We start from the raw sequence: 26,079 nt of genomic DNA on the forward strand, positions 1-26,079 counted from the left end.
CAATTTTCAATACCTAAAAAGAGAGGGAGAGAGACTAGGATCTGCACATTATCACCCTCTTCGAAACATGCAATTTTTACCATTTCTTCTTTTCATCTAGAAAGAGGAAGATGGAAAATGGTTTAGATAAACATAGGAACCGTGATGAGTAGGCTATCATCTCAAAACATATGTCCTCAAGAGAATGCTTAGGATAATCAAAAGAGCCACTTTAAAAAGTATTGATCATACTGTTGTGCTATAAAATTTAGATTTGTGTAATGAAGATTACCAAGAAGATAGGCAACCTCTATGGGTGTGAGAGGAGATCCAGCTTTAGAGCCTTGTGTTGTGCCATGCCCTTTGTGTAAAAGTCAGCATGGCAACTTGGGGAGTTTGAAAAGAAGGCACATATATATACACGGGAGTGAGCAAGAGTCAAAGCATTGTGTCCAAAAAGGCACTTCTTTGTGTTCCAAGCCTCAAGGCTCAAGGCACTTCATTTGCTACAACACACGAGATAAAGATGGAGAAGGAGAAAAAGAAAGCTCTCGGTTCTTGTCTGAGAGAGAGAGAGAGAGAGAGAGAGAGAGAGAGAGAGAGAGAGAGACTAGTGGGAAAATTGGGGTTGCTACCATTCAAAAAGAATGTTTTCTTTTAAATACTTGACTTCTCAAGTGTTTGCAGAGCTTCTTCACTCTCCATATAGCTATGTCTTGGACACAACTTTTTTTGTCCACCCACATTCTTTCACCCAAACCATGCAAGGTCTTTACGATATGAACAAGCCCTTGAATTTCTTTTAATTACCACTACATAAATGTTTTGTTAAAAAACCTTGCTCCATGCAAACCATCAAGAATGGGGAGGCTAGATTAGTGCCAAGAATGATGTACCAAATTCTCAACTACAACCGTCGAATAGTACCCACTATATCTACAACTTGCTTCCTATGTACTTGCACACAAACAGCAATTGCTGATTGCACTCACTCAGACTGGTTGAATTCTGTGCTTACTACCACACACACACACACACACACACACACACACACACACACACACACACAGAGTACACACACATAATTACAAAGATTCATACTACTCGAACATGCTGGGCAATTCCCTACTGTGATTGGAAATCTCATAAATAACACTCACTAGCACACTTGTTACACACACACACACACACACACACACATCTGCTACCTATCGAGGAGATTAGCTCCCTACTAGAGGTTCAGATCATAGCTTGAACATTTAGATGGCAATAGCGACAAGTAACTAGGTTTTTGTTTTCACTGTTATGTACATTTTTTGGTTGTATAATGGGTGTTTTTGTAACCATGCTCTTCTGACTACAGTCCCACCACAAATGGCAATGAATTGGTCTATTAAACGATTTCTACAACTATTTTTCCCTTAAGATTACTTAATAGGTTATGGTCCACCATTCTTTAGCATAAAGGAAGGGACTATTTTGGGCCAAGTTTTTTGGACACACATGGAAAGTCTAACTTTAAAATATGATTAATACACACCATGCAGTCTGCACATATAAAGGATTTTCTTACAAATCAGCGAAATATACTTTGATTGGAATACTGCTAAATATGACTATAATCATTAGTATTCTTCCACATAGGAGTTAATTTGCAGGAAGTACCTTGCTTGGGTCTAACTGTGATGAACCACAATCCTATATTAAAACACACAAATGGAATTTTTATGATTGAAACTAGCATTGTAGACCCACATTAATTAAAATTAGAAAGGCATGGCTACTTTTTCACCCATAATTTTGCTCTCAAATGTTGGCGTATGACATATGCTGCAATTAACTATACATAATCTCAAGGCAAAACACATGAAATACATGTGTGATAGGTGCCTAGCTTTCTTCTCTAAAATCACTAAAGTGTAAGCACTCACATTGCATATGGTAGCATTGAAAATGATAGTTAACACACACTAAGCTATACTAAGTAGGCTTTGCCACTATAATGATGATTTTTTCAAGACAAGTAAGCTACCACAAAACTGACTGTCAGAATGCCGACTGATACTAGCCAAGCTAAGATTGATTATACAAACCAAAAATTGGTTGTAGCTTGGACCAACCTAACCATCTATAAAGAAGCTTGCAATGTCCCCCGTAAAGCCAAAACCATAATTACAAATAATCATTGGTAGGTTTTGGGCTACATTCTTGAATATGTGCATGGGATCCAAGAGATGTTGTATTTTTAAGTCCTTCCAATATAGAAGCCTTAAAAATATGGAATACCTTGACATACCTTTTGGTGGAGGACACGGAGCCGGATTGTTCTTATGATGTTCTTCCAAAATGGTTACCCAATCTGCCATCGTGAGATTTAGAGGGGTCTTCCCATTTGTTGGAGTCTTGTGCTTGTTATGCCCTTGGGGTAAGAAATGATGGTTGTTTCGATAGATTACCCTGCGCAAGGAATCGGGCCTCTCCGTCACCAACGATGGCCCGCAAGTAGGACATGCATTGTGCCCCGATGTGGACAACCCTGCATACATATCATATCTTTAGGGAGAGAGGGAAAGATAGAGAGAGAGAGATAGAGAAAAGCGGGTTACCAAAAATCTCTCCAAGCCCAGGATAGTCGTGCATAGTCCACATAAGGATTCCCCTCATAATGGCCTCTCTCCCCCCCTTTGCAAGTGAGACATCAACAACAAGAATGCCTCTCCATAACTCCTCCAGATCCTCGATGAGGGGCTCGAGGTAGACATCAATATTTGACACTTTGTACTTCCCTGGCACAAGCAAGGAAAGAAGTATATTTCCCTTCTTGGTTGTCTCCCATGGTGGAATATTGTAGTTGACGATCACCACAGGCCAAGTGCTCCATGAAGTAGACTTAGTGTCGAAGGGGTTGACACCATGACTTGCTAACCCAAGCCTCAAGTACCTTGGCTCCAACACCCAAACTCTGACCATTGAATTTCCATGTGCCTCCATGCAGGTGAATCAGCAGGGACACGCATCATTCCATCATTTGAGCGGTGGTTGGCGTGCCACGCGAGAATCTCTACGGTAGACCTGCTTTTAAACATGTTTTGGATGCAAGGAATGAATGGAAAATGTCTCGATACCTTGCGGGGTAGGTGCAACCCGCTCACTCCGATTTTGTATCGTGCCTCCCCGCACACGGGACATGAGGTAGCATGTGCGTACTCATTGCGGTATAGCATGCAATCATTGACGCATGCATGGATGCGCTCATACCCCATTCCAAGTGCAATGACATACGATCTAGCTCATCGACGGTATGGAGGCATGTGGTGATCTTTTGGCAACATTTTTCCCATCAAACTACAACAAACAAGCGTATTAGTGTAATTGCTAGAAGACAGCACCATAAAGCGAGTGGAGATTATATAAAAGCCACATTCGATACTTACAAAAGTAGTGCATGGACACTTGCATTACTCCAATCGAATTTTGCATGCAAGTTGAGGACTTCTAACGATGCTTTGAGCATCGAGTATTGTGCACCGTCGTAAAGAGGTTGAGGACTTCTAACGATGCTCGGAGCACCGAGTACCGTGCACCATCGTAAAGAGGTGTTTGGACATTCGCATTCAATCTATTCTCCATTTTGGCAGTCCTCTTAGTGCAAGGCTGAAAATCCTCCTCGCACTCGTCGCACTCATGAGCTAGTAACTCATCACACATGTCGAACATGTGCTCATCCCCTGCCTCAAAGAGTGACGGAGACGCCATAAGAGCTGCCGAAGTAGAGCCAATGGGAGGATCACCATGGAGTGCACCCAAATCGTCCAGTTGCTCTTGCCTCTGCCATTCGGCCTTGCGTGCCGGTGCACCACCACCGAACACAGACCAATGGGGCATCTCCTCAAGCAACAGGTGAGTCACGCTCTCATCTCACCGAGCGCTTTTTTGAGGATGCCAAAGCCCTTCGTTCTCCACGTGCTCCAAAGCAATGCGCCTCAAACGAGGGATTGCCCTTTTTCACTTGGCGCGAGGACAAGGGAGTTTTTCCTTGAGCCAGCGATCGTGCTCAGGGTCTCTAGGGGGACCACGATCATCCCAGTCGATGTCTTGCACACTCGAAATGTTGTTTATTTAGTCATGTGTCCTATAAAACAAATAATTAGAAAAAGCCCTAAATTCCATTAAAAAAATACATGAAGCTAAGTTCAAAGAGAATAAATGACAATGAGTGCTAAATTTATTTCTAACTAAAAGAAAACATAAAAAATGCAATTAATAAACATTTAAAAGTACTACAAAATAAAGTATCCATAAAAAATGATAAAATCTTCATCAAAAAACTCAAAAGGTGAGAAAATGGAATAATGGATAGCTAAGGGTAGAGGGGGTGGTTTGTACCCCCCCCCCCCTAAACCTTGGATTCGCATGTATCTATTTGAAATGATCGGTCGCAATAATAGGCACGATAATAGGCACGGTAACAGGAGCGATAACAGGTGCGGTAATAGGAGCAATAATAGGCGTTGTAATAGCCGCATTAATGCTTGGTGCCTAAAATAAGCAAGGAGGTAAAGTATGCCGCGTTTTTGTTGCATACACTGCTCTCCTTCCTCTCTGCCATCGCTCCCTCTCCAAGATCACCCCCCCTTCCCTCACCTCCCCCCTACCCCTTCCCTCTCCAACTCCCAAACCATCACCTCCCTGCCCCCTCTCTCCCTACTCCATCTCAAGCACAACACACACACACACACACACACACACTAACACACACGCACGTTAGGGTCAAGGAGAAGTTCGTCAAAGGGGGTTTTCCACGTTCTTCATTGGAAGCTCAACCTAGCCAGCAACCACGCTACAATGAAAGGTAAACACAAAACAACGCTCCTCCCCCCTCTTTCCCTATTGTTTTCTACCACACACACACACACACACACACACATACACACACACATGCATAAACTAAAAAAATAAAAAAAGTAGAGAAGAGATGCTTGTTTGGAAATGGTTGCGCTGCTCAGCTTGTTAGATTTGCAAATGTTAGGTTTGTTAGAGATAGTGAATGTTAGATAGAAATAGAGAGAGAGAGAAGGAGAAATAAAAATAGAGAGAGAGAGAGAGAGAGAGAGAGAAATGGAGAGGGAGAGGGATAAATAGAGAGAGAGATAAATGGAGAGGGAGAGGGATAAATAGAGAGAGGGATAAATAGAGAGAGAGATAAATGGAGAGAGAAAGGGAAATAGATAGAGAGGGAGAGAAAGAGAATCAGAGAGAGAGAGAGGGGGGGGGGAGAGAGAGAAAGATAGAGAGAAAAGAAAGATAGAGATAGAGATAGATAGATAGAGAGAGAGAGAGAGAGAGAGAGGAAAGAGGGAGAGATAGAGATAGAGATAGAGAAAGACGGATAGAGAGGGAGAGAGAGAGAGATATATATATAGAGGGAAAGAGAGATAGAGATAGAGAAAGAGGATATATAGATAGATAGAGAGAGAGAGAGAGAGAGAAATAGAGAGATGGGGAAAGAGGAAAAAAGAGGAAAAGAGTGAGAGAGAGAATTAGAGATATCCGTCGGTAGAAAGAGATAGGTAGAGAGAGGAAGATAAAGAAATAGAGAGATAAAGAGCAACGGGTGTAGGCGGAACAACCATTTTGTGGTGTGTGCAGTGCGGGTATGCTCCTACTTCTGTAGAGTGCTATGAAAAAGACCTTCTTTACGTGACGTCAACAGACCCTCAGAAATTAGTCTCTTCTCCTTAACTTCTCTATATTTCTCTCTATCTCTCTTCCTATCTCTTTCTCCCTACCGAATAGGCATTAGGTTGGACATCTTTTAAGGATACCGTACCTCAGAATGGAGGCAGACATGCGTGCAGAATGAAGGCAAAGTAATCCCTCAACAAGGAGCTGTTGTGAAGAGATGTTGCACAAGAAGCACAATAAAGAAGCTCTTCTTCATAGCACTCTACAGAAGCAGCGAGCACTCTTGCGTTGTGCACAACACAAAACAATGGGTACATTTACAACCATAACTCTTTATCTCTACTCAAAAAGATGGCTACATTTCATATATGTATATATATTTGTGTGTATATATATATTTGTTTATGCATGTATGTAGGCACTAAGTACAAGAGTATAGCACTCGGAGGTTAGAAGCTTCCTCTTGGGTATAATCCCTTTTTAATCGTGGCGTTGCGGTCATTGGTCCACTCTTGCATGGATTATCGCAACGTACCTTTGGTTTTACCACGGTTGAGACTGTGATGATATCTAAGGAGGTGCCACTTGATCTTTGGCACTACTAGCCTCTACTTAGGTCTACTAGTATGTATATGTATCTACGTGTTTGTGTGCTAATATACTTGTGTACGTATTTTTAGATGAGTGAGTAAGGGGGAAAGCTAAATCTTATATTGTGAGTCTTTGTAATGTAGATGTCAGACGAGAGACCACCTGGTGGGGAGCAGCCATCTAGCTCTTCTTTTTGTTGGTTCACATCCAGGTGGGTTCCCACCCAGGGTGGACATCGCCTCCAGTGGACCCAGGTCTAGAGACGGTGAGAACAAGCAAAGAAATAAAGAATGTTTTTGGCTAGTTAGTCCTAAACCATGAGTGTCATAAGTTTATTTTTGTTATTTGCATGCATGGCCATCCTACAGCTACCCTTCTCAGGTTCCTCCACCGATCGTAGATCCAGACCTGGTCTCTTTCTTTACGAAAGCAATACCTCCGTTCGACAGAGGAATTGTTTGGTTGCTACACTCTGTAGAGCAGCTTGCGACCTACGATCTTTCTCCGCAGACTACACCATGGGGGAGTCAAGGAGGGACTCTTTACCTACAAAGCCTCGCACCGACCGCACCTCAGTCTACGGCCTCTTCTTATCGTCCTACTCCCCTTCCATCGCAGGGTCCTACTCCCCTTCCATCACAGGGTCCCACTCCCATCACATCATAGGGTCCTACGCAACTCCATTCCACTCCTGCTTCGTCAGAATACCGTCGACGAACTTCCTCTAGCAGCGCGCGTCGACGCTCGTCTCAGGGAAACGAACGCCATGAGAGACGAAGCGGAGGTGGATCTTGTGGTTTCACCTGTTTTGGTAGTGACGGTGGAACGGAGTCCCCAGTTTTAGAGCGTGCCGGCCCTGACGCAGAGGATGAGGAACTGATGCATGCGTGCCAGATACGCATGGGTGCTACTACATGGTTAAATATTGTAGGGAGATGGACTTTAGTACACCACAAGGCAGGGCATTTCGACACCATTTACAAATTCTTATACATTCAATGTATACAAACTGTTTTATAAAGTTTAGAGACCAAGTACTGCCCGATCATGCACGGTACATTGAGGACGCGCTGTTAGCTAGATTTCCAAATGCCCTGGATCGACGTTTTTCACAACAGTGGCTGGAGTGCTACATATAGACATTTCTGAAAAACAAGCAATCCAAAGTGCAGCACGTAGTAGCCAACCACTTCAAAGATCGCGACAAAAGCTACTGCGGTGGCAACATGGCAGACACGGAGTGGGAGTGGGCAATTCAAGAAAAGAGTGATCAAGCTGCGATGGGCTCATCATACATACAACAACGCGAGGCTCGCGCCAGACAAACTCCCACGCACTATGGCTCAGGAGGCAAGGGAGCTTGGAAGGATAAATATGTAAGATTGATTAAATTATAACGTCGATCAGTGATTATTAAGATTGTAGTTGATGATTTGTTATTGTTATTGTTGACTTAGGAAAATATCACTCTTGAGGAGGAGCAAGAGCAGGAGAGGGCAAGAACTGATCCTCATAATTTGTTGCAAACACTAATAATTGCCGAGTTTACCACTAAATAGACGCGCAAAGAGAGAGAGAGAGAGAGAGAGAGAGAGAGAGAGAGAGAGAGAGAGAGAGAGATCAGTGGTTTTGAGAGCGAGGCCCAAAACACAACTCTACAACGTCACTGTGGATGATCGACGAGAGAGAGAGGGTGTGAGTTAGATTTGTAATTGCAGTTGTATTTGTATCTGTAGTACGTTAAATGGCCCGTAGCACTACTGCAATGGCAAAAACGTGGCAATGCATGTCAGGGAGCCATGCATGCACTATGTAACAATGGCAGCTTGCCAGGAGGAGAGAGGGAGAGCGCGATCATGTGAACCCTGCGAAGCGGCAAAAAAATGAGGAATCTTCACAAAAATTGACGGCGACTGATGACAAGATATTGTATCCACACAATGCGCCCACAGTGCACACAAAGCAGAGAGAGAGAGAGAGAGAGAGAGAGAGAGAGAGAGAGAGAGAGAGAGAGAGAGAGAGAGAGAGAGAGAGAGAGAGAGAAGAAAGAGAGATAGAGATAGAGATAGAGGGAGGGTGGGGAGAGAGAGAGAGAGAGAGAGAGAGAGGAGAGAGAGGGAGAGAGAGAGAGAGAGAGAGTAACATTTAATGGCCTAGTAACTTGTGTGTAGCGGAAAATAGCATGAACATAGTAAGCATTTCATTAGACTGGTTTCCTAATGAGCATAACAAGAGTGTTTGGGTGGAGAGAGTAACAAAAAGCGTAACACCTATTTAGATAGCATGAACAATACTTCAAAAGAGAGAGAAATTAAGCCTATTGACAATAGTTGAGGACCGGATTTACATGGAGCCGGTCCCCCCTCCAAAAGGCTTTGTATTATGGTTTCTCCCATCAAGAGATCAGACATTTTACAATACAATTATTTGTGTTCCTTCAATACTAGCTAGTGCAATGAAGATGGAAGCTTCAAGCACTAAGCAAAACACTTACAGAACATAACATCAATTCCCTCAGGGTCTCAGACTTAAGACCTCACACACCTTCAAAGATGGTGAGAGCTAGCGGGGTATGAGAGTAGATTGAGATGAAGAAGGAGTAGCCTTACCGAGAAAGATGTACATCTCCTCACATAATTACTCAAATTAGCATAGTATAGCTTATTAATTAGCATGGTAGAGGAGACGAGAATGCATTGAAGCTTGGCTCTTGGTTGGACTTGCATCACAAAGCCAAGAGTTGTTGGTGTAGGCCTCCCTTCTCACAAGCTTGGAGTAGATGATACGATTTCCATTAAAGCTGGAGAAGGAGAGAGAAAGTCTTCTTGCTTCACACATGAGATTGTGTGATTGTGTGTGTGATAATGCCTTTGAAAATTCAGCCCCCTCTCTCTCTTGATTGACCCCTCTTGCTATTTGCTGATGCTACCACCCCATTAGACCTTTCCAGGCTTAGTGAATAGGATTTAAGGAGCATAAGTGATAGCCTTCTGACATGTGTCCCCCTTTCCCCTTTTGTGAGAGCTTTAGGTTATTAATTAATGCAACTAAACTCTCATTGGACCCCTTTGTCTCCTGGCCAATAGGAATCAGGCAAGCCATTGGGCTACTGAATGCTCATTGGACCCCTTGAAAGACTGTCCAATAGTCTTCTAGAGAGCTTAATTCTTATTGGTTCTTTTATTAAGTGTTTTTAGATTAATTAAACTAGATTTACTCTAGAATAATTCTCATTGGTCCATCTCCATGGCCATCCAATAGGATTTGAGTACACCTTGTGGGCATCTGGGCTAGGGAGCTGACATGTGTCCCTCATTCCCTTTGTGTAAAGGAGGCTTGTGAGTGTGTGTGTGTGTGTTTCTCTCTCATCCCCTACTTGCAAGGCTTGCCCCCTCCTATGTAGGAGTTGTGAAGACTTTTGGTACACACACAAAGCATCCAATATTCCTAAGCTTTTGACCTTTGGACACAACCTTTGAATTTTGGAACCTTAGCATTTTGGAAGTCTTAATGGGCTGAACCTTAGGGTCTTTAAAGCCCATTGTTGCACCTTGCTCTTTTGTAGATGGCCCCCCCTTTGGATCCTTATTTTCCCTCCTTTGGATCCCTACAGTGGCCGATCTGCCAACTTAACCAATATTCTAGCTTTTTCTCCCCTAGCACTTCCCCATATTAAATGATCAGTTTAACACGAGAAAATCAATTAGGAGAATTAGATATTAGTTATTATGACATTACCTCTCCCTTGAAATCATAGTCGTCCTCGACTATGGGGTAGAGAAGATAAAGCCTATTCTTGGTCCTTTTTCTAGCGGGTAGAGGATCCCTATGTTACCCTATGACATCGTTCTAGAATGGATGACTAGTCCATTTGGCGCTTGAGAGCCTAAGCTTCCGCAAGCATGTCTGCACATTAGTCCTATCAATCTTCCATAGTAGAGTGACAAGCTCTACTTGGTGTTCGAAAGAGGTCGTCTCCGTAAACTTGATCTAAGCATGCATACTACCTTATTTTTGTGCACAATAAAGAAAAAGAGAGTCTTATAAGACAAAAACTTTGTTCATTTTAAACATTTATACATTTACTTACTCTAGGGAAGCATTGTAAGCATTAACAAGGTTTAGGTTATCCTTCAATTCTATGCCTTGCATCCATCTAGCATCTTCAAAAGGATAATTCTTAAACTTAATAAGATATCATTGGATAGTCTTACCGCCTCTTACTACCTTGTCTTCATGTCGAAGAATGGACTCGGGCTGCAGCACCTCTTCTTGGTCCTCGATCTCCGATGGGTCTTCAATAGTTGGTCCTTGAGGTGGCTCTCCTTTGTAAGGCTTTAGTAGGCTCACATAAAAAGCATTGTGTATGAGACAATGGCTGGGCAACTTGAATTGATAGGCCATCTCATTGATTGGCCTAAGAATCCGGAAGGGACCATAGTACCTTTTTGCTAACTTAGCATAGTACTTTTGGTGTCCCATAGGATTCTTGCCCGTCCTATGTCTTAATCGAGCCTTGCGAAATTTAAGTAAGACCTAGTCATTTGCTTTAAAGGCTTGGGCTCTTCTGTGCTTATTAGAAGCAGCCTTTTGACTTTGCTGTGAGATAGAGATAACATCCTTAATCTTTTGGAAAGATTCTTGTAGGTCTTGGCTATACTCATTTGCAGTGAAGATCTTCCCATACCTTAAGTAGCAGGGGACTTTTTGATCTTCCCTCAATTACCTCGAAAGGTGATTTTCCCATGGAAGTATGTAAAGTGTTATTGTAGGTATACTCCACTAAGGGTAAGTACTTCTCCCATTGGGACCTTTGATCTACTTCCGTTACATAGGCTTTTAGTAGATCAAGAATTATTAGGTTAGCTATTTCACTTTGGCCATCCGTTTGCGGGTGATAGGTCGAAGAGAAATTTAGCCTTGTCCCTAAATTCTCAAAGAGACCCTTCTAGAAATTACTGGTCATTCTAGGATCTCTATCCGACACTATGGACATTGGCAAGCCACGGTACTTGAAGATTTGTGAAATGAAGAGGGTTGCCATTTGATGGGCTTTGATAGTCTTTTTGATAGGTATAAAATGATCTTGTTTATTGAACTTGTCTACTATCATCCATATTCCCGTATTCCCATGGATATACTTAGGCAATCCAAAGGTAAAATCCATGGATATGCTCTCCCATGGTGAATTAGGGATTGGCAAAGGTTGAAGCAATCCAGGTTGCTTCCCTCTATCAAACTTCATCTTTTGGCATGCCACACGTTTAGAAACATACTCTTGTATGTTTGATTTCATGGTAGGCCAATAGAAATATGTTTCAATCCCCTTTAGGGTAGACTGAATCCCTCTATGCCCCGCATAAGGAGGAGCTAGTGCAATGAAGATGGAAACTTCATGCACTACGCAAAACACTTATCAAACACAACATAAATTCCCTCATGGTCTCATACCCAAGACCTCACACACCTTCAAAGATGGTGAGAGCTAGCGGGGTATGAGAGTAGATTGAGAGGAAGAAGGAGTAGTCTTACGAGAAAGATGTACATCTCCTCACATAATCACTCATACTAGCATAGCATAGCTTAGTAATTAGCATGGTACAGGAGATGAGCATGCATTGAAGCTTGGCTCTTGGTTGGATTTGCATTACAAAGCCAAGAGTGGTTGGTGTTGGCCTCCCTTCTCACAAGCTTGGAGTAGGTGATAAGTTTCCATTAAAGCTTGAGAAGGAGAGAGAGAGTCTTCTTGCTTCACACATGAGATTGTGTGAGTGTGTGTGTGATAATGCCTTTGAAAATTCAGCCCCCTCTCTCTCTCTCTTGGTCGACCACTCTTGCTATTTGCTGATGCTACCACCCCATTGGACCTTTCCAGGCTTAGTGAATAGGATTTAAGGAGCATAAGTGATAGCGTTCTGACATGTGTCCCCCTTTCCCCTTTTGTGAGAGCTTTAGGTAATTAATTAATGCAACTAAACTCTCATTGGACCCCTTTGTCTCCTTGCCAATAGGAATCAGGCAAGCCATTGGGCTGCTGAATGCTCATTGGACCCCTTGGGAGACTGTCCAATAGTCCTATAGAGAGATTAATTCTTATTGGTTCTTTTATTAAGTGTTTTAAATCAATTAAACTAGATTTACTCTAGCCTAATTCTCATTGGTCCACCTCCATGGCCATCCAATAGGATTTGAGTACACCTTGTGGGCATCTGGGCTAGGGAGCTGACATGTGTCCCTCATTTCCTTTGTGTAAAGGAGGCTTGTGAGTGAGTGTGTGTGTGTGTATTTCTCTCTCATCCCCTACTTGCAAGGCTCGCCCCCTCAGTATGTAGGAGTTGTGAAGACTTTCGGTACACACACAAAGCATCCAATATTCCTAAGCTTTTGACCTTTGGACACAACCTTTGAATTTTGGAACCTTAGCATTGGGCTGAACCTTAGGGTCATTAAAGCCCATTGTTGCACCTTGCTCTTTTGCAGATGGCCCCCCCTTTGGATCCTTATTTTCCCTCCTTTGGATCCCTATTGTGGCCGGTTTGCTAGCTTAAATTCTAGCTTTTTCTCCCCTAGCACTTCCCCATATTAAATGATCAGTTTAACATGAGAAAATCATTTAGGAGAATTAGATATTAGGTATTATGACAGAGAGAGAGAGAGAGAGAGAGAGAGAGAGAGACAGAGAGAGAGAAGAGAGGAAAGAGGGAGAGATAGAGATAGAGAAAGATGGAGAGAGAGGGAGAGATAGAGATAGAGAAAGATGGAGAGAGAGGGAGAGAGAGATATATATATAGTGGGAAAGAGAGACAGAAACATAGAGAGGAAAGAGAGAGAGAGAGAGAGAGAGAGATAAATAGAGAGATAGAGATAGAGGGAAAGACGGAGAGAGAGAATTAGAGATATTCGTTGACAGATAGAGATAGGTAGAGACAGAGAAAGATAAATAAATAGGGAGATAAAGAGCAATGGTTGTAGGCGGAGCAACCATTTTGTGGTGTGCACAGTGCAGGTATGCTCTTGCTTCTGTAGAGTGCTATGAAAAAGACCTTCTTTACGTGACGTCAACAGACCCTCGAAAATTACTTTCTGCTCTCTTCTTCTTAACTTCTCTATATTTCTCTCTATCTCTCTTCGTATCTCTTTCTCCCCATTGAATAGGCATTAGGTTGGATAGCTTTTAATGATAGCGTACCTCAGAATGGAGGCAGACATGCGTGCAAAATCGAGGCAAAGTAATCCCTCTAATAAGGAGTTGTTGTGAAGAGATGTTGCGCAAGAAGCACAATAAATAGGCTCTTCTTTATAGCACTCTACTGAAGCAGCGAGCACTCTTGCATTACGCACAACACAAAACAATGGCTACATTTACAACCATAACTCTTTATCTCTACTCAAAATGATGGCTACATTACGTATATAAACGATGGCTACATTAAGTATATGTATATATATTTGTGTGTAGATAAATATTTGTTTATGCATGTATGTAGGCACTAAGTACGGGAGCATAGCACCCGAAGGTTAGACGCTTCCTCTTGGGTATATTCCTTTTTAATCATGGCGTTGCGGTCATTGGTCCACTCTTGCATGGATTACCGCAACGTACCTTTGGTTTTAACACGGTTGAGACTGTGATGATATCTAAAGAGGTGCCACTTGACCTTTGGCACTACTAGCCTCTGCTTAGATCTACTAGTATGTATATGTATCTACGTGTTTATGTGGTAATATACTTGTGTACATATTTATAAATGAGTGAGTAGGGGGAAAGCTAAATCATATATTGCTCTTTGTAATGTAGATGTCAGATGAGAGACCACTTGGTGAGGAGCAGCAAGTTGGCTCTTCTTTTGGTTGGCTCACATCCCAGGTGGACTCCCACCCGGGGCGAAAATTGCCTCCAATGGACCCAAGTCTTGACACGATGAGAACAAGCAAAGAAATAAAGAATGTTTCTAGCTAGTTAATCCTAAATCATGAGTGTCATAGGTTTATTTTTGTTATTTGCAGGCATGGCCATAGAATCCTACAGCTACCCTTCTCAGGTTCCTCCACCAATCGTAGATCCAAACCTATAGCAGGCTCTCTCTTTACGAGACCAATACCTCCATTCGACAGAGGAATTGTTTAGTCGCTACACTTTGCAGCAGCTTGCAACCTATGGTCTTTCTCCTCGGACTACACCATGGGGGAGTCAGGGAGGGACTCCTTACCTACAGAGCCTCGCACCAACGGCACCTCAGTCTACGGCCCCTTCTTATCGTCGTACTCCCCTTCCATCGTAGGGTCCCACTCCCATCGCATCATAGGGTCCTACGCCACGCCATTCGACTTCTCCTTCATCAGAACATCGTCGATGAACTTCCTCTATCAACGCACGTCGATGCTCGTCTTAGGGCAAGGAGTGCCATGAGAGACGAAGCGGCGGTGGGATCTTGTGGTTTCGCCTGTTTTGGTAGTGGCGGGGGAACGAAGTCTCCACTTTCAGAGCGTACCACCCTTGACGTAGAGGACGAGGATACTGACGTGCCCGTTCCAGACACGCATGGGCGTTACTATATGATTAAATATGGCAGGGTGGTGGACTTCGGTATAGCACAGGACAGGGCATTTCGATGCCATCTACAAATTCTTATACATTCAACATATAAGAACTGTTTTATAAAGTTTAGAGACCAACTGTCCGATTATGCACGGTACATTGAGGACGCGCCGTTAGCTAGATTTCCAAATGCCCTCGATCAACGTTTTTCACAACAGTGGTTGGAGGGCTACATAAAGACATTTCTAAAAAAACAAGCAGTCCAGTGTGCGGCGCGCAGTAGCCAACCAGGTCAGAGATCGAGATAAGGGCTACTGCTTCGAAGGACAAATATGTAAGATTGATTAAATTATAACGTCGATCGGTGATTATTAAGATTGTAGTTGATGATTTGATATTGTTACTGCTAACTTAGAAAAATACTCTTTCTCGACCAACCAGAGAGATGGTCAAGTATTAGGAGCGACATACAAAATTTGATACTTGGCGATGGTTGTTCGAAAACAACCACATCTCTTGCGAGCAGTTCGACGCAGCGGTTGGATCACTACAAGCGGTAAGTTTAAACAAGTAATTTTGTATCAATTGTTTTGAACTGTTGATAATTGTTTAATTTCGTTTGGGTTTATGTAGAGTCAAGGTGATCAAAATGTACGTGCCTGGACGATGACGAGATAGAGCACTACAAGAGGCTATTCATATTAGCGACGCTCACACAGCGACGCTCAAAAAAAAAATCCCGGTGTCGCTATGAGCATCGCAAATTTCCAAAGAAATTTGCGACGCTCATAGCGACACCGACTGGGCTAAAAAAAATAACAGAGCGCGCCCAAAAACTCAGATCTCAGATCTGAGTTTTTTGGCGCCCTCAAGCAAGGAGCAGGTAACGCTCTCCCTCTCTCTCTCTCTCTCTCTCTCTCTTTTTCTTCTCCACACACACACACACACACACACACACAAACACACACACACACGAGGAGAGGAAGGAGAGCCAGGTATGCTCCTTCCCTCTCCTCACTCTCGTGTTCCCTTCCCCTCTTTCTCTCTCCCTCTCTCTCTCTCACACACACACACACAGTGTTTTTGAGAGAGAGAGAGAGAGAGAGAGAGAGAGAGAGTACAAACATAAACAAAAACGCACACACACATACATAAACAAAGAATGCACACACACATTGAGAGAGGAAAAGAGAGAGAGAGAGCATGCATAAAAAAAAACGCACACATTGAGAGAGGAAAAGAGAGAGAGAACATGCATAAACAAAAAACGCACACATTGAGAGAGGAAAAGAGAGATAAAACATGCATACGATCCAAAAAAACACACACACATTGAGAGAGAAAGAGAGAGAAACTAATTTAACGTCGTAGGAAACTAATTAAAATTAAAAGACCTAAAGATCTAGCCGACGAGGAGTTGAACTCAAGACCTATTATTCAAGAGGGAAATGGCATAACCAATCTATCATACTTGGCATGGGTGATAGAAAGGTTATACCATTTATCTCTTTTTATTGGCACACACATCCACACACGTCGTAGGAAACTATCCTGAAAGACGTTAAAGATTAGGTTAGATGTAGACTTACGTTAAATTAGATTTAGGTTTATTTAAGTTAAATTAGATTAGATTTAGGTTTATTTTTAATTAGATTTACGTTTATTTACGCTAGATTTAGATTTACGTTATATTAGATTAGATTTAGGTCTCCATAGACTGCGATGCCTGCATGAAGCGACGGGTCTGGAGAGCCTACCAACCTTCATGAGCTTAAGATGGTTGCACAACCAATTGAAAATCGCACAACAATGCAGTGACGAAGTGACTGAGGAAGAGTGGGAGTACTCTCGGGGTTGCGCGACCAAGGTATGTTTGCAATGTACGACATGCTAGTGACTTTATTTCTAAACGTTTGAACAGCCACTCATAATCTTTGTTCGTTGTAGTATAAGTCATACACAGCAGCATGGTGTAAAGGTCGACATTTTAGGGTGGAACGGATCGACAAAAAGCGTTTTACTCAAGATTGTGGAATCATGGCAAAATTTGAACAGTCTAGTCGACGACGTTCCTCTGATGCAGATCCTGTGGTGGTGGAACTCACTTACTTCGGCACGCTGCAAGAGATTTTGAGGATCGATTACAGAGGATTTTTTGTCGACTTGTTCGACGTGCAATGGTTCAAGATAATCATGGAGGGTCGCAACGCTACTGTGCGTAGAGGAGAGTCTGGTTTTCTTGAGGTGGATTCTACTAAGAAATGGACTGACCTAAGAGACACTTTCGTACTACCAGAGCATTGTGAACAAGTAAGTATGTAAATAGTTAACATCCCCCTTTTACAAGTTATGTGCTTGAAAGCTCTCATGTAAGTTATGTGGCTCTGGCAGGTAATATTTCATCCTACAAAGTCTACATCAAACTGGTGGTACGTCATAGAGGTAGCCCCTCGTAGTGCAAGGACGTATGAAGGCTACCATGTGCCAATCACAACGGCATCAATGGAGGAGATCAGAGAAGATGCTCAATCAGAAGCCGCTGCGGTGGTGCCAGACGAGCATCAAGATGCTACTACTCTATATGGGGTGCATGCAGAGGAGCTACAAAATGAAACAGAGGATATGTGTTTAAACGGAGAGCTCTATATAGATATAGGAAGTTATGCTGAGTTATGCGAGGATGAGAGAGAAATCTCTTAAAGCCACAAATATTGTATTTGAACAATTTTGCTCCGTGTTGTAAAAGCTCTGGCTCTCTAAGTACCTTCCATGGTGTATAACGCTCTTTTCTACTCGCGCTCACATCTTTTGATTGAAAATTCTAAGTTTTCGACTTGCCTCTTCTATCACTCAATTCATTGCGTCATTGTATTTATATGCGTCATTACGTCATTGTATTTAATGGTCTTTGCGTCATTGTCTACTCTATTCATTCAATATTAAGTTTAAATATTCGTGTATTTAATGCAGGTATGGATGATGAGGAGTTTCTTTCTTCTTTGTCACCGCAGCAGAGACAGTGGTACGTGGAGCGTCATCGCTCTGGCGCATCATCGCGCGTTCCTACTCCATCCGCATCTCCCTCTCTTTCGGAGCATTCGGCGCGCTCCGAAGCTTCGGCGTCGACGAGACGATCTTCACACTCGTTTAGACACCGGCGCTCTAGTGGTGGCGGTGGCGGTTGTTGTGGGGATTCCGCCGCCGATGCCTCCACACCGCCTCATGTTCGAAGAGGCTCTTTACCCTCCCCTTCTTTGCCCGCCCCCACACCAGCCACAGCATCACCATCTACGCCAGGTTTTGTGCGGCTGACTGTTCCTAGCAGCTACACACCTCTACCTACTCCGCCAGGAGCCACCCCACTCAACACTCCTCGCTTTGGGGCCCAGACGCCGGTGGAGACACCTGACGTCCGTACCCCCATCGACACGCCGCTAGAGACCCCTTCCGGGACACCCAAGTTCACGCGTCACCGGCCAGAGGGCTTGCCTTACTCCGTCGACTTCAGCGGCGGCATCATCATGGATGATGACAGCAAGAAGGTGATCTCGCGCATGCATGGTCTTTGCTCTCAGTTGTTTAGACACTACATACTAAACAAATGGAGTGAAGTACCAAGTGATTTAAAAAACAGAGTCATCAGCATACTTCATGATGAGTTTTCCGTTCCAACACGGGATCAGCGCTTCAATGAAGACCTGATGAAGATTCGAATACGCGAATACTGCAAACACAAGCGTTCCGAAGTGCAAAAAGCAATCAAGAATGGGTGGAACAGGCCAGATTGGCTGGCCAAAGAAGATTGGAAGAATGCGAAGAAAGCAGCGCGCGAGAATCCCGACAAGTGGAAGCAACAAAAGGATGCAGCCAGAGCGCGAGTAGAGGCAGGGAGCTCGCACCACTTGGGGAGCGGTGGATGGGCATCATTTGAGGCCGATTTTGTAAGTGTTTTCGCATTGCTCTTTATGTTCGATAGTTTAGGGTTTATGAGTTTTATAATTCTAACATAATGAAATCTTTGTATGTTTTGACAGTGGTCGATGACAGGACGTGATCCCACACCGTACAAGCGCGAGTACGCAGGCAGGAAGGGCTTAAATGCCCTGATGGACATTCTCAGTTCTCGCGGCGGCATGGTTAGTATTAGGGTTTACTCTTTTCTATTTTTTGTATTGTTTTATAAATGTCGTTATATGTTTATACTTAATGAAAGCTGTCTTATTGTCTTTTTTTGCAGAATCCGACAGATACGCCGCTTGGACGCGATGAGACGTCTGACTAGACGACGTCAGTTTAGCCGTAGCTAGATAGCATTAGTTTAGGGTTTCTCATAGCTTATGTATCATGAGACGGATTTTATACGTCTTTTTGAACCATGTATATTATTACATTTGTCACCGCAGTTCCTTTTGCCAATCAATTCTTTATACCTATGATGTTGTACAATTGTCATTATTACATTTGCCAATCAATTCATTTTGCCTATGATATGTACAATTGTCAATTTTACGTTTGTCAATTTTGCAAACAATGCGTCTTGTGGGTGACTATTTTGGGTCTATTATCTATCCTTGCACTTTTTTTAAAAAGTGAATCAAGTAATGCCCTGTCACCAAAAAAAATTCTCTCGGACGTCGCTATAACCGTCGCTATTTATGGCTCTGTAGCGTCGCTATGAGCGTCGCTATAGTCTTCTGTGTAAACGTCGCTATAACCGTCGCTATGAGCGTCTCTATATAGCGACGCTTATAGCGACGCATTTAGCGACGCCTATAGCGACGCTCGTAGCAACGGTTTTAGCGACGTCGGGGGTTATAAAAACCCAGTGTATTTTCGTCGCTAACAGCGTCACAAGAGCACACAACCTCTTGTAGTGGAGGAGGATTAGATAGAATAATATTTTGTCCAAACTTTCGTAAAGTCCCAATGTGACACAATGTATATACAACTGTTTACTTTTTATTGTGACTTTTTTAAATAGTTGATCTTCTGCATATTAAATTGTCAAAGTAAAGTAAATTCAATTTGAAATCTTTGGTTTTTTCTATACTCTTCCAAAAAACAATTGATGTTTCATTGTTTCAAAAATAAAGGTACTCATTTGGGCCACCCAATTTTGGGCGGGCCAAATGAGCACCTTTATTTTCGAATGGGCGTGTAGCGGCAATAAGTGCGTTAATAGGAGCGGCAACTGTTGCGGTAATAGCAGCAAGTATATTGCCGCGACTATTGTCGCGCTTATTGCTGAGAAACCACTACTGCGGTTATTGCCGCTCTCAGAATTTTTTTCTCTTCTTTTTCCTTTGTTTTTCCGTGGCAATGTTAGCGGTTATAGACAACTCCTCTTATAGTGCATGTCTTAGGGTTGAACCACAGTGGATGCACTTAGAGCCCCTCACCTTTACTACTAGGCCAACTCCCCTTGACATAAACCTAATCAGGATGGTGAAATATTATAAGAGAAAGGTGTAAGCAAGAAATATAGCATAATTAGGGGAGAGAATCTTCCAAATCAATGGCCTAATATCACTACACCTGATCTCTTGGAATTTGGTATTTAATTTCTATAGTGAAAGTAAGCAAGTGCAAAAAATTAGAGTCCACTCTTCACACTTGAATTTGTGTATAATTCCTATAAGTATTACATAAATCTTCAAGGGGCAGGTTCTCACTAACCTTTTTATAACCAAGCCATGTAAGCTTATTGAAAAAATATCTAAAAAACACTTATGCTAAAATAAATGGCCGAGAGACATTATTGATTTTGTTGCCGTATCGTTTTTCTCAGTTTTAATCTCACAATTAGTGACAAATAAAGATATCACCGTAATTAACCATTACATATTAAGCTATCCCAATTGTAATGCTAATGACAAACAATACTCAATATCGTAACATTTCACCAAGAGCAAACCAAAAAATTACAAAGTAAACATAAGACAGAAAAGCCACAATAAAATTTATATCTTGAATGCTTGTGTTAGTTTGTGGTGTCCCACCACCTTTAGGGAAAGAAAAAGTAGAGTCTTGGGCAGCTTTGAAAAAGGGGCAACAAAGTGAGGACACATGTTTAAATAGTATACATCGATCCCATCACTCTTCGAATTTGGTTTTGGCCAAAGATTAAAAGACTTGTTTTAGCAAGCCAATTACAAAAGGGCAAATGAACCGATTAAGATGGGCTTTGGCCAAATGTAAATGAACGAGGTAAAAAGTCAGAATGGCATGTGTCATAAGAGGATAAGAAAGAGTGACCTAATAAGGGTCGTGTTTATTTAAATAGGGAAACAAATGTCAACTATGTCTCTTTCAACGGTAAGATGAAAAGTCATATTGGCCTTCCGAAGAGGAGGAAGACAGTGTGATAAAAATATGCCTCTTTCCTTTATAGAAATAGGAAAACGAGTGTCGTCCATATATGACAATGCTCTCCAACTATCCACAGTTAGCTTCCAATTAGAGTTCCATGCTTTGCATTTTTTTTAAAAGGAATAAAAACTGATACAACATTAGCTTGCGATGTGGCAGTAATCAGCGAGCTATATCCAATGGTCCACAATTGCTCCCGAGAGTTCTATGCTTTCCCCAAGGCCCGACTTCGAGCAACCTATAGTTGATGGAGAGTGCCTTGATCTCTGCCAAGAATTTTTCACAATGTGCCCAAGGGTGCATTTCACATGCTTTGTTTCTCTTTCTCCTTCCGTGTGCGGCCCTGTACAGCTCTATGCAAGGCTCTATGCCCGTGACTCTCATTCCAGGCGCAATATTGGTGTAGGGCTCTAGATGCCGCGGGTCACAAACTGTGAATTGGACCGCACGGGCCTAGCAGAAAGCCTATCACAAGAGCGCAGGTACAACGTTGCAGGGGTGGCGTGGAGTGGAGAGGAGCCTGGACTCTGGACTGTTGTGAGATAGAGACTAGTGTGGAGCCAAACGATGATACGCGTGCGATGGCAGCCGTCCAAAGTCAACGTTTGTCTTCTGTCGTATCTGATCATTGGTCAACGATCACTCTTTACGATCTTTTCTTGTAGGAGATGTCAGCGGAGAGCGCCGACTCCCGAGTCCCGAGGCAGCCGAGAGGATGCGGTATCGCGGGCGGCGGATCATCTCTCTCTCTCTCCTCTCAGACACTCTCTCTCTGTGCTCTGTGGGCGCATTGTGTGGATACAATATTTTGTCATCAGTCGCCGTCAATTTCTTTGAAGATTCCTCATTTTTTCTCCGCTTAGCAGGGTTCACATGATCGCGCTCTCCCTCTCTCCTCCTCGTCTCTCCTCCCGGCCAGCTGCCGTCGTTACATAGTGCCTGCGTGGCTCCCCTGACATGCATTGCCATGTCATTGCCATTTCAGCAGCGCTACGCGCTTTTATACGTATTACAGATACAAATACAACTGCAATTACAAATCTAACTCTCTCTCTCTCTCTCTCTCTCTCTCTCTCTCTCTCTCTCTCTCGTCGATCGTCCACAGTGACGTTATAGAGTTGCGTTTTGGGCCTCGCTCTCAAAACCCCTGATCTCTCTCTCTCTCTCTCTCTCTCTCTCTCTCTCCGCGCGTCCATTTAGTGCTAAACTCGGCAATTATTAGTGTCTCTGCAACAAATTATGAGGAGTTCTTGCCCTCTCCTGCTCCTGCTCCTCCTCATGAGTTTCTGTTGTTTTCTTCCTATGCATTCATGCACCCGAGTACGTCCTGCCACGACCACAATCGTAGGTACTCTCTCTCAGCTCTCTCTCTCTCTCTCTCTCTCTCTCTCTCTCTCATAACACACACACACACTCGTAGGTTCTCTCTCTCTCTCTCTCTCTCTCTCTCTCTCTCTCTCTCTCTCTCTCATAACACACACACACACACACACACACCTATTATTCTTGTATCTCAGAGTCGTATAGTATGCCTCTTTTTTTTTTTTTTTGGTTGTAAGTCTTTATTGAATTTGACTGTTGCTTTTCATAGATGCTGATTTGCTTCTTGCTTGACGTTTTGCTTAAACGCAGAGGAGCTGCGGCGCGTGAATCTCTCGTTACAGATCAGCAACGGCAGGTCATCATATTCTGCAGCATCTACAGTAAACACCTAAACATTTCTTGTTTGTTTCCTTTCTGTTTAGGGCTAGGCCAAATCAAGCTAGACGAGAGAGAGAGAGAGAGAGAGAGAGAGAGAGGTCCCTCTCACATTGCATATCCACCAGCCATTTTGAATATCCTTAATCATTCATCTAGATTTGGATTATGGTAATGGGCTTGAATTGTTTGGCAAATTATCTGTCAATTCTTGATAAAATTAATATCAATGCAGGGCATGGGAAGCGGTGGCGGCGGACGGAAGCTAATAGCGGATGCTAAAGTACATCACCACCACCACCGCCACCACCATCACCATCACGGCCATCAGCATGAGACAAAAATCAATGCAGATGGGATTGCCCATACAGATTATGTGTGTGCAAATTCATGCTAGCTGGCTGCCGAACCAATAGCGGCAGCTCGATTATATATGGCTCCTCTCTGTGGCTGAGGCCGGCGCAGTGCATCGGTTTTATTGTCTGATGCTGTACCTTTACTAGCTTATGGCTTCCGGGCAGTGTTGCAATATTGGAGTGGTAGCCATGTGAATTGCAACATTGTGGAATTTTGATTATTTTATGCGGAAGACAAGCGTGTAACAATATGTAGAATTTCATGTGGGAGGCAGCTTGTGGGTCTGTCATTTTTTGCCAGAATATTGACTTTTTCTTTATAGCTGTGCCCTAGCTGCTATCCATGTGCCCCGCCTAACTTATTTTATATATATATATAAATATATATAAAGCGTTTTGGATTGGGTGGGTTTCCTTCAATAGATATTACCTACGAGTGTGACAAAAATGGAAGTGCAGGCTTGTATACGTAAGTGGGCTTCAATATAGAATTGAAAGGCATAAGGGGGGTTATTGTTAATTGTAGAGCACTTTATAACTTGGTCTACCCTTTTGATGGTTACAAATGTCAACATCTCGTCTTTCAAGTCCTCTGAAAATTGGGGGCAGTCAAATGTTTGTGCCCTCCAAAAAATGCCCGTGCACACAATTCGACAGCCTTGACCTTAGCTGGCAGCCTGGCACTCTGGGACTCTGGGAGCTTCAACTTGGCTGAGTTGGCTCTTATTTGTTCATGTCAAATTTATATCGAGTGTTTAGACTCTCCAACTTCCAACTACATAGTGACGATTGTCCTCAAGGCAAAACTCATTAGTGATATGCCGAACAATTGTGTTCACACACGGTCATGATAAATCCTCTCTATCGTGTGTGTCATGTGTGTGTGTGTTCAACCATCTCTTGTTGGGGATGGTTTGATTTAGCTTTGCTATGCCTTAGACCAAAGAGTTGAAGTGTGTTTCTACGAAAGCGTAGTCCCTTTGAGGACTTAAATTACCCTTTCGTCTACTAAGCATCCCTCTGGTGGATTGGCTATCAGTCAAACCCATACGGATGAATTTATGTATTGTGCCATCTTCTTGCGGATGGGGCAATCACTCTTCATCAATCGCTTTCATAGAATTATGATATGCTTGGCTAAAATTGTGTATCCTTCAACATGCATGTCCAATTGAATTTTGATTGCACTCAAGTCCGTATATTTTTGTAGGCCTTTGCAGTGGTTGATAAGTGACTAAAGTAGCCACGTCTCAGGGGCAATGTCCGCAAAAACCAGTTTAGTGTGTTTTTAATTGGCTAAAATTGCAAATTTCCATCTAGATTTCAACATTTCTTGCAAGATAATTCATGTAAATTTTCAGTGTGCCTATTTCTAAAGAGTACCTAGAAATTGGGAGAAGCTTAGAGTGTGTGGTGTTTGTCTTTGGTATAAAATTGTTTTTAGCTAGCCTTGCTCATGGGAGAAGGTCCTTGTCACTATATGTCACGAAAGGTTCTTGAAAAGGAACTCTATCATTGCAATAGATGTCACACTCAGGGGTAATGCTAGGTATCAAATGGTTCTGGTGGTGAACTAGGACTACACGAGTGAGACTCCCACTACGTCCGACGACGGAGTGGGGGGCAAGAAAAAGAGAACTTATTGAGAAGCAAGTACAATCAATATCAATATTGGAAAGGCCATTTGGGACACATCATAACGGAGCTTTTCATTGATAGTAGGGTGTATGCCAGATAGAGCGTACCCACTTCCCACAGTTGACACCCAAGTGTGACCTTCGCAATGCGGCTAACTCGTCGAGTGACCCTCGTGTCCAAAGCAAAACTTGCAACGTGTGGCATACTGCTAGAACTCGAGGAGTTATAGGGAAGAGGCTCCACGTAACTCATCGAGTGGCGTGGTCATACCACAAAAACAACATGTTATTTTCACGTACATGAGAACGCGGCATTGCCACGTAACTCACCAAGTAATGTGGCAATGCCAACATAAGTAGGCCACGTAACTCACCAAGTAATGTGGCAATACCAACATAAGCAGGCCACGTAACTCAACGAGTTACGTGGCAAAGTCTACTAGATTGTTACATAGACCGGCCACATAACGCGGCGAGTTATGTGGCTGTCGTCCTAGAAGAACTCTCAACAACAACGTGGCATACATGTCAGATGTCCACGTAACTTGTCCAGTTATGTGGTCGCCACGTAACTCGGCAAGTTACGTGAAACTCGATGAGACTTGCAGAGATCATTGAACATGGACCCACATGCTTGCATGGACTTTTTCGACGAGAATCTTACTAAGCATCTAATTCAGAGAATATATGGATCTCTATTGAGACTCTTTTTCCCTCTCTCTCTCTCTCTCTCTCTCCTCATACAACGTGTATGAGAGACTAGAGTCCCTCCACATGCTAAATATCATATCATTTTTTGTAAAATTATATACAACTTCATATCTGAAAATGCATCTATTTTCAACCTTCAGTGACGCTGCCCCCAAACCCTGGGGAGGTCACCTAATAAAAATGTAACCTATCGTGTGAGTTCAACAGAAGGGTATTTAAAGTTCTTGAAACTTACAGAAATATATATACAAAAGGGCATTATTTTTCAAATTAAAAAAAAAACTTATAAATTTTAAAAGAAAAGCACTTGTCAGGATTCTCATGCGTTGCTTTCTTTGCATTCTTCCAATCTTATTTGGCCAGCCAATCTAGTCTGTTCCACCCATGCTTGATTGCTTTCTACACTTCAGAACGCTTGTGCTTGCAGTATTCACGCATTTGAACCTTCATCAGGTCTTCATTGAAGCGGTCATCCCGTGTTGGAACGGCAAAATCGTCATGAAGCATGCTGATG

At 42.9% G+C, this 26,079-nt stretch overlaps 1 protein-coding gene across 4 annotated transcripts; it reads left to right on the forward strand.

The window, feature by feature from the left end:
- The first annotated feature begins 22,038 nt into the window (after positions 1-22,038).
- LOC147417485 (uncharacterized) lies at positions 22,039-23,620 on the forward strand. Of its 4 annotated transcripts, none has more exons than XR_015187277.1 (3): positions 22,039-22,511; positions 22,755-22,866; positions 23,097-23,620. XR_015187277.1 is itself a non-coding variant. In XM_086506853.1 (3 exons), the coding sequence occupies exons 1-3, from the start codon at positions 22,403-22,405 to the stop codon at positions 23,141-23,143; spliced, it is 264 nt and encodes an 87-aa protein (XP_086362979.1). In that variant the 5' UTR covers positions 22,081-22,402; the 3' UTR covers positions 23,144-23,620. The 4 variants fall into 4 exon arrangements, 3 of the variants coding, with proteins under 3 accessions (XP_086362979.1, XP_086362978.1, XP_086362977.1); XM_086506853.1 differs by having other exon boundaries at positions 22,081-22,507; XM_086506852.1 differs by having other exon boundaries at positions 22,220-22,507; positions 22,796-22,866; positions 23,097-23,557.
- The last annotated feature ends 2,459 nt before the right edge of the window (positions 23,621-26,079 follow it).

Source organism: Adiantum capillus-veneris, chromosome 30 (genome assembly GCF_014529385.1).
Source record: "Adiantum capillus-veneris isolate H3 chromosome 30, ASM1452938v2, whole genome shotgun sequence".
NCBI lineage: Eukaryota > Viridiplantae > Streptophyta > Polypodiopsida > Polypodiales > Pteridaceae > Adiantum > Adiantum capillus-veneris.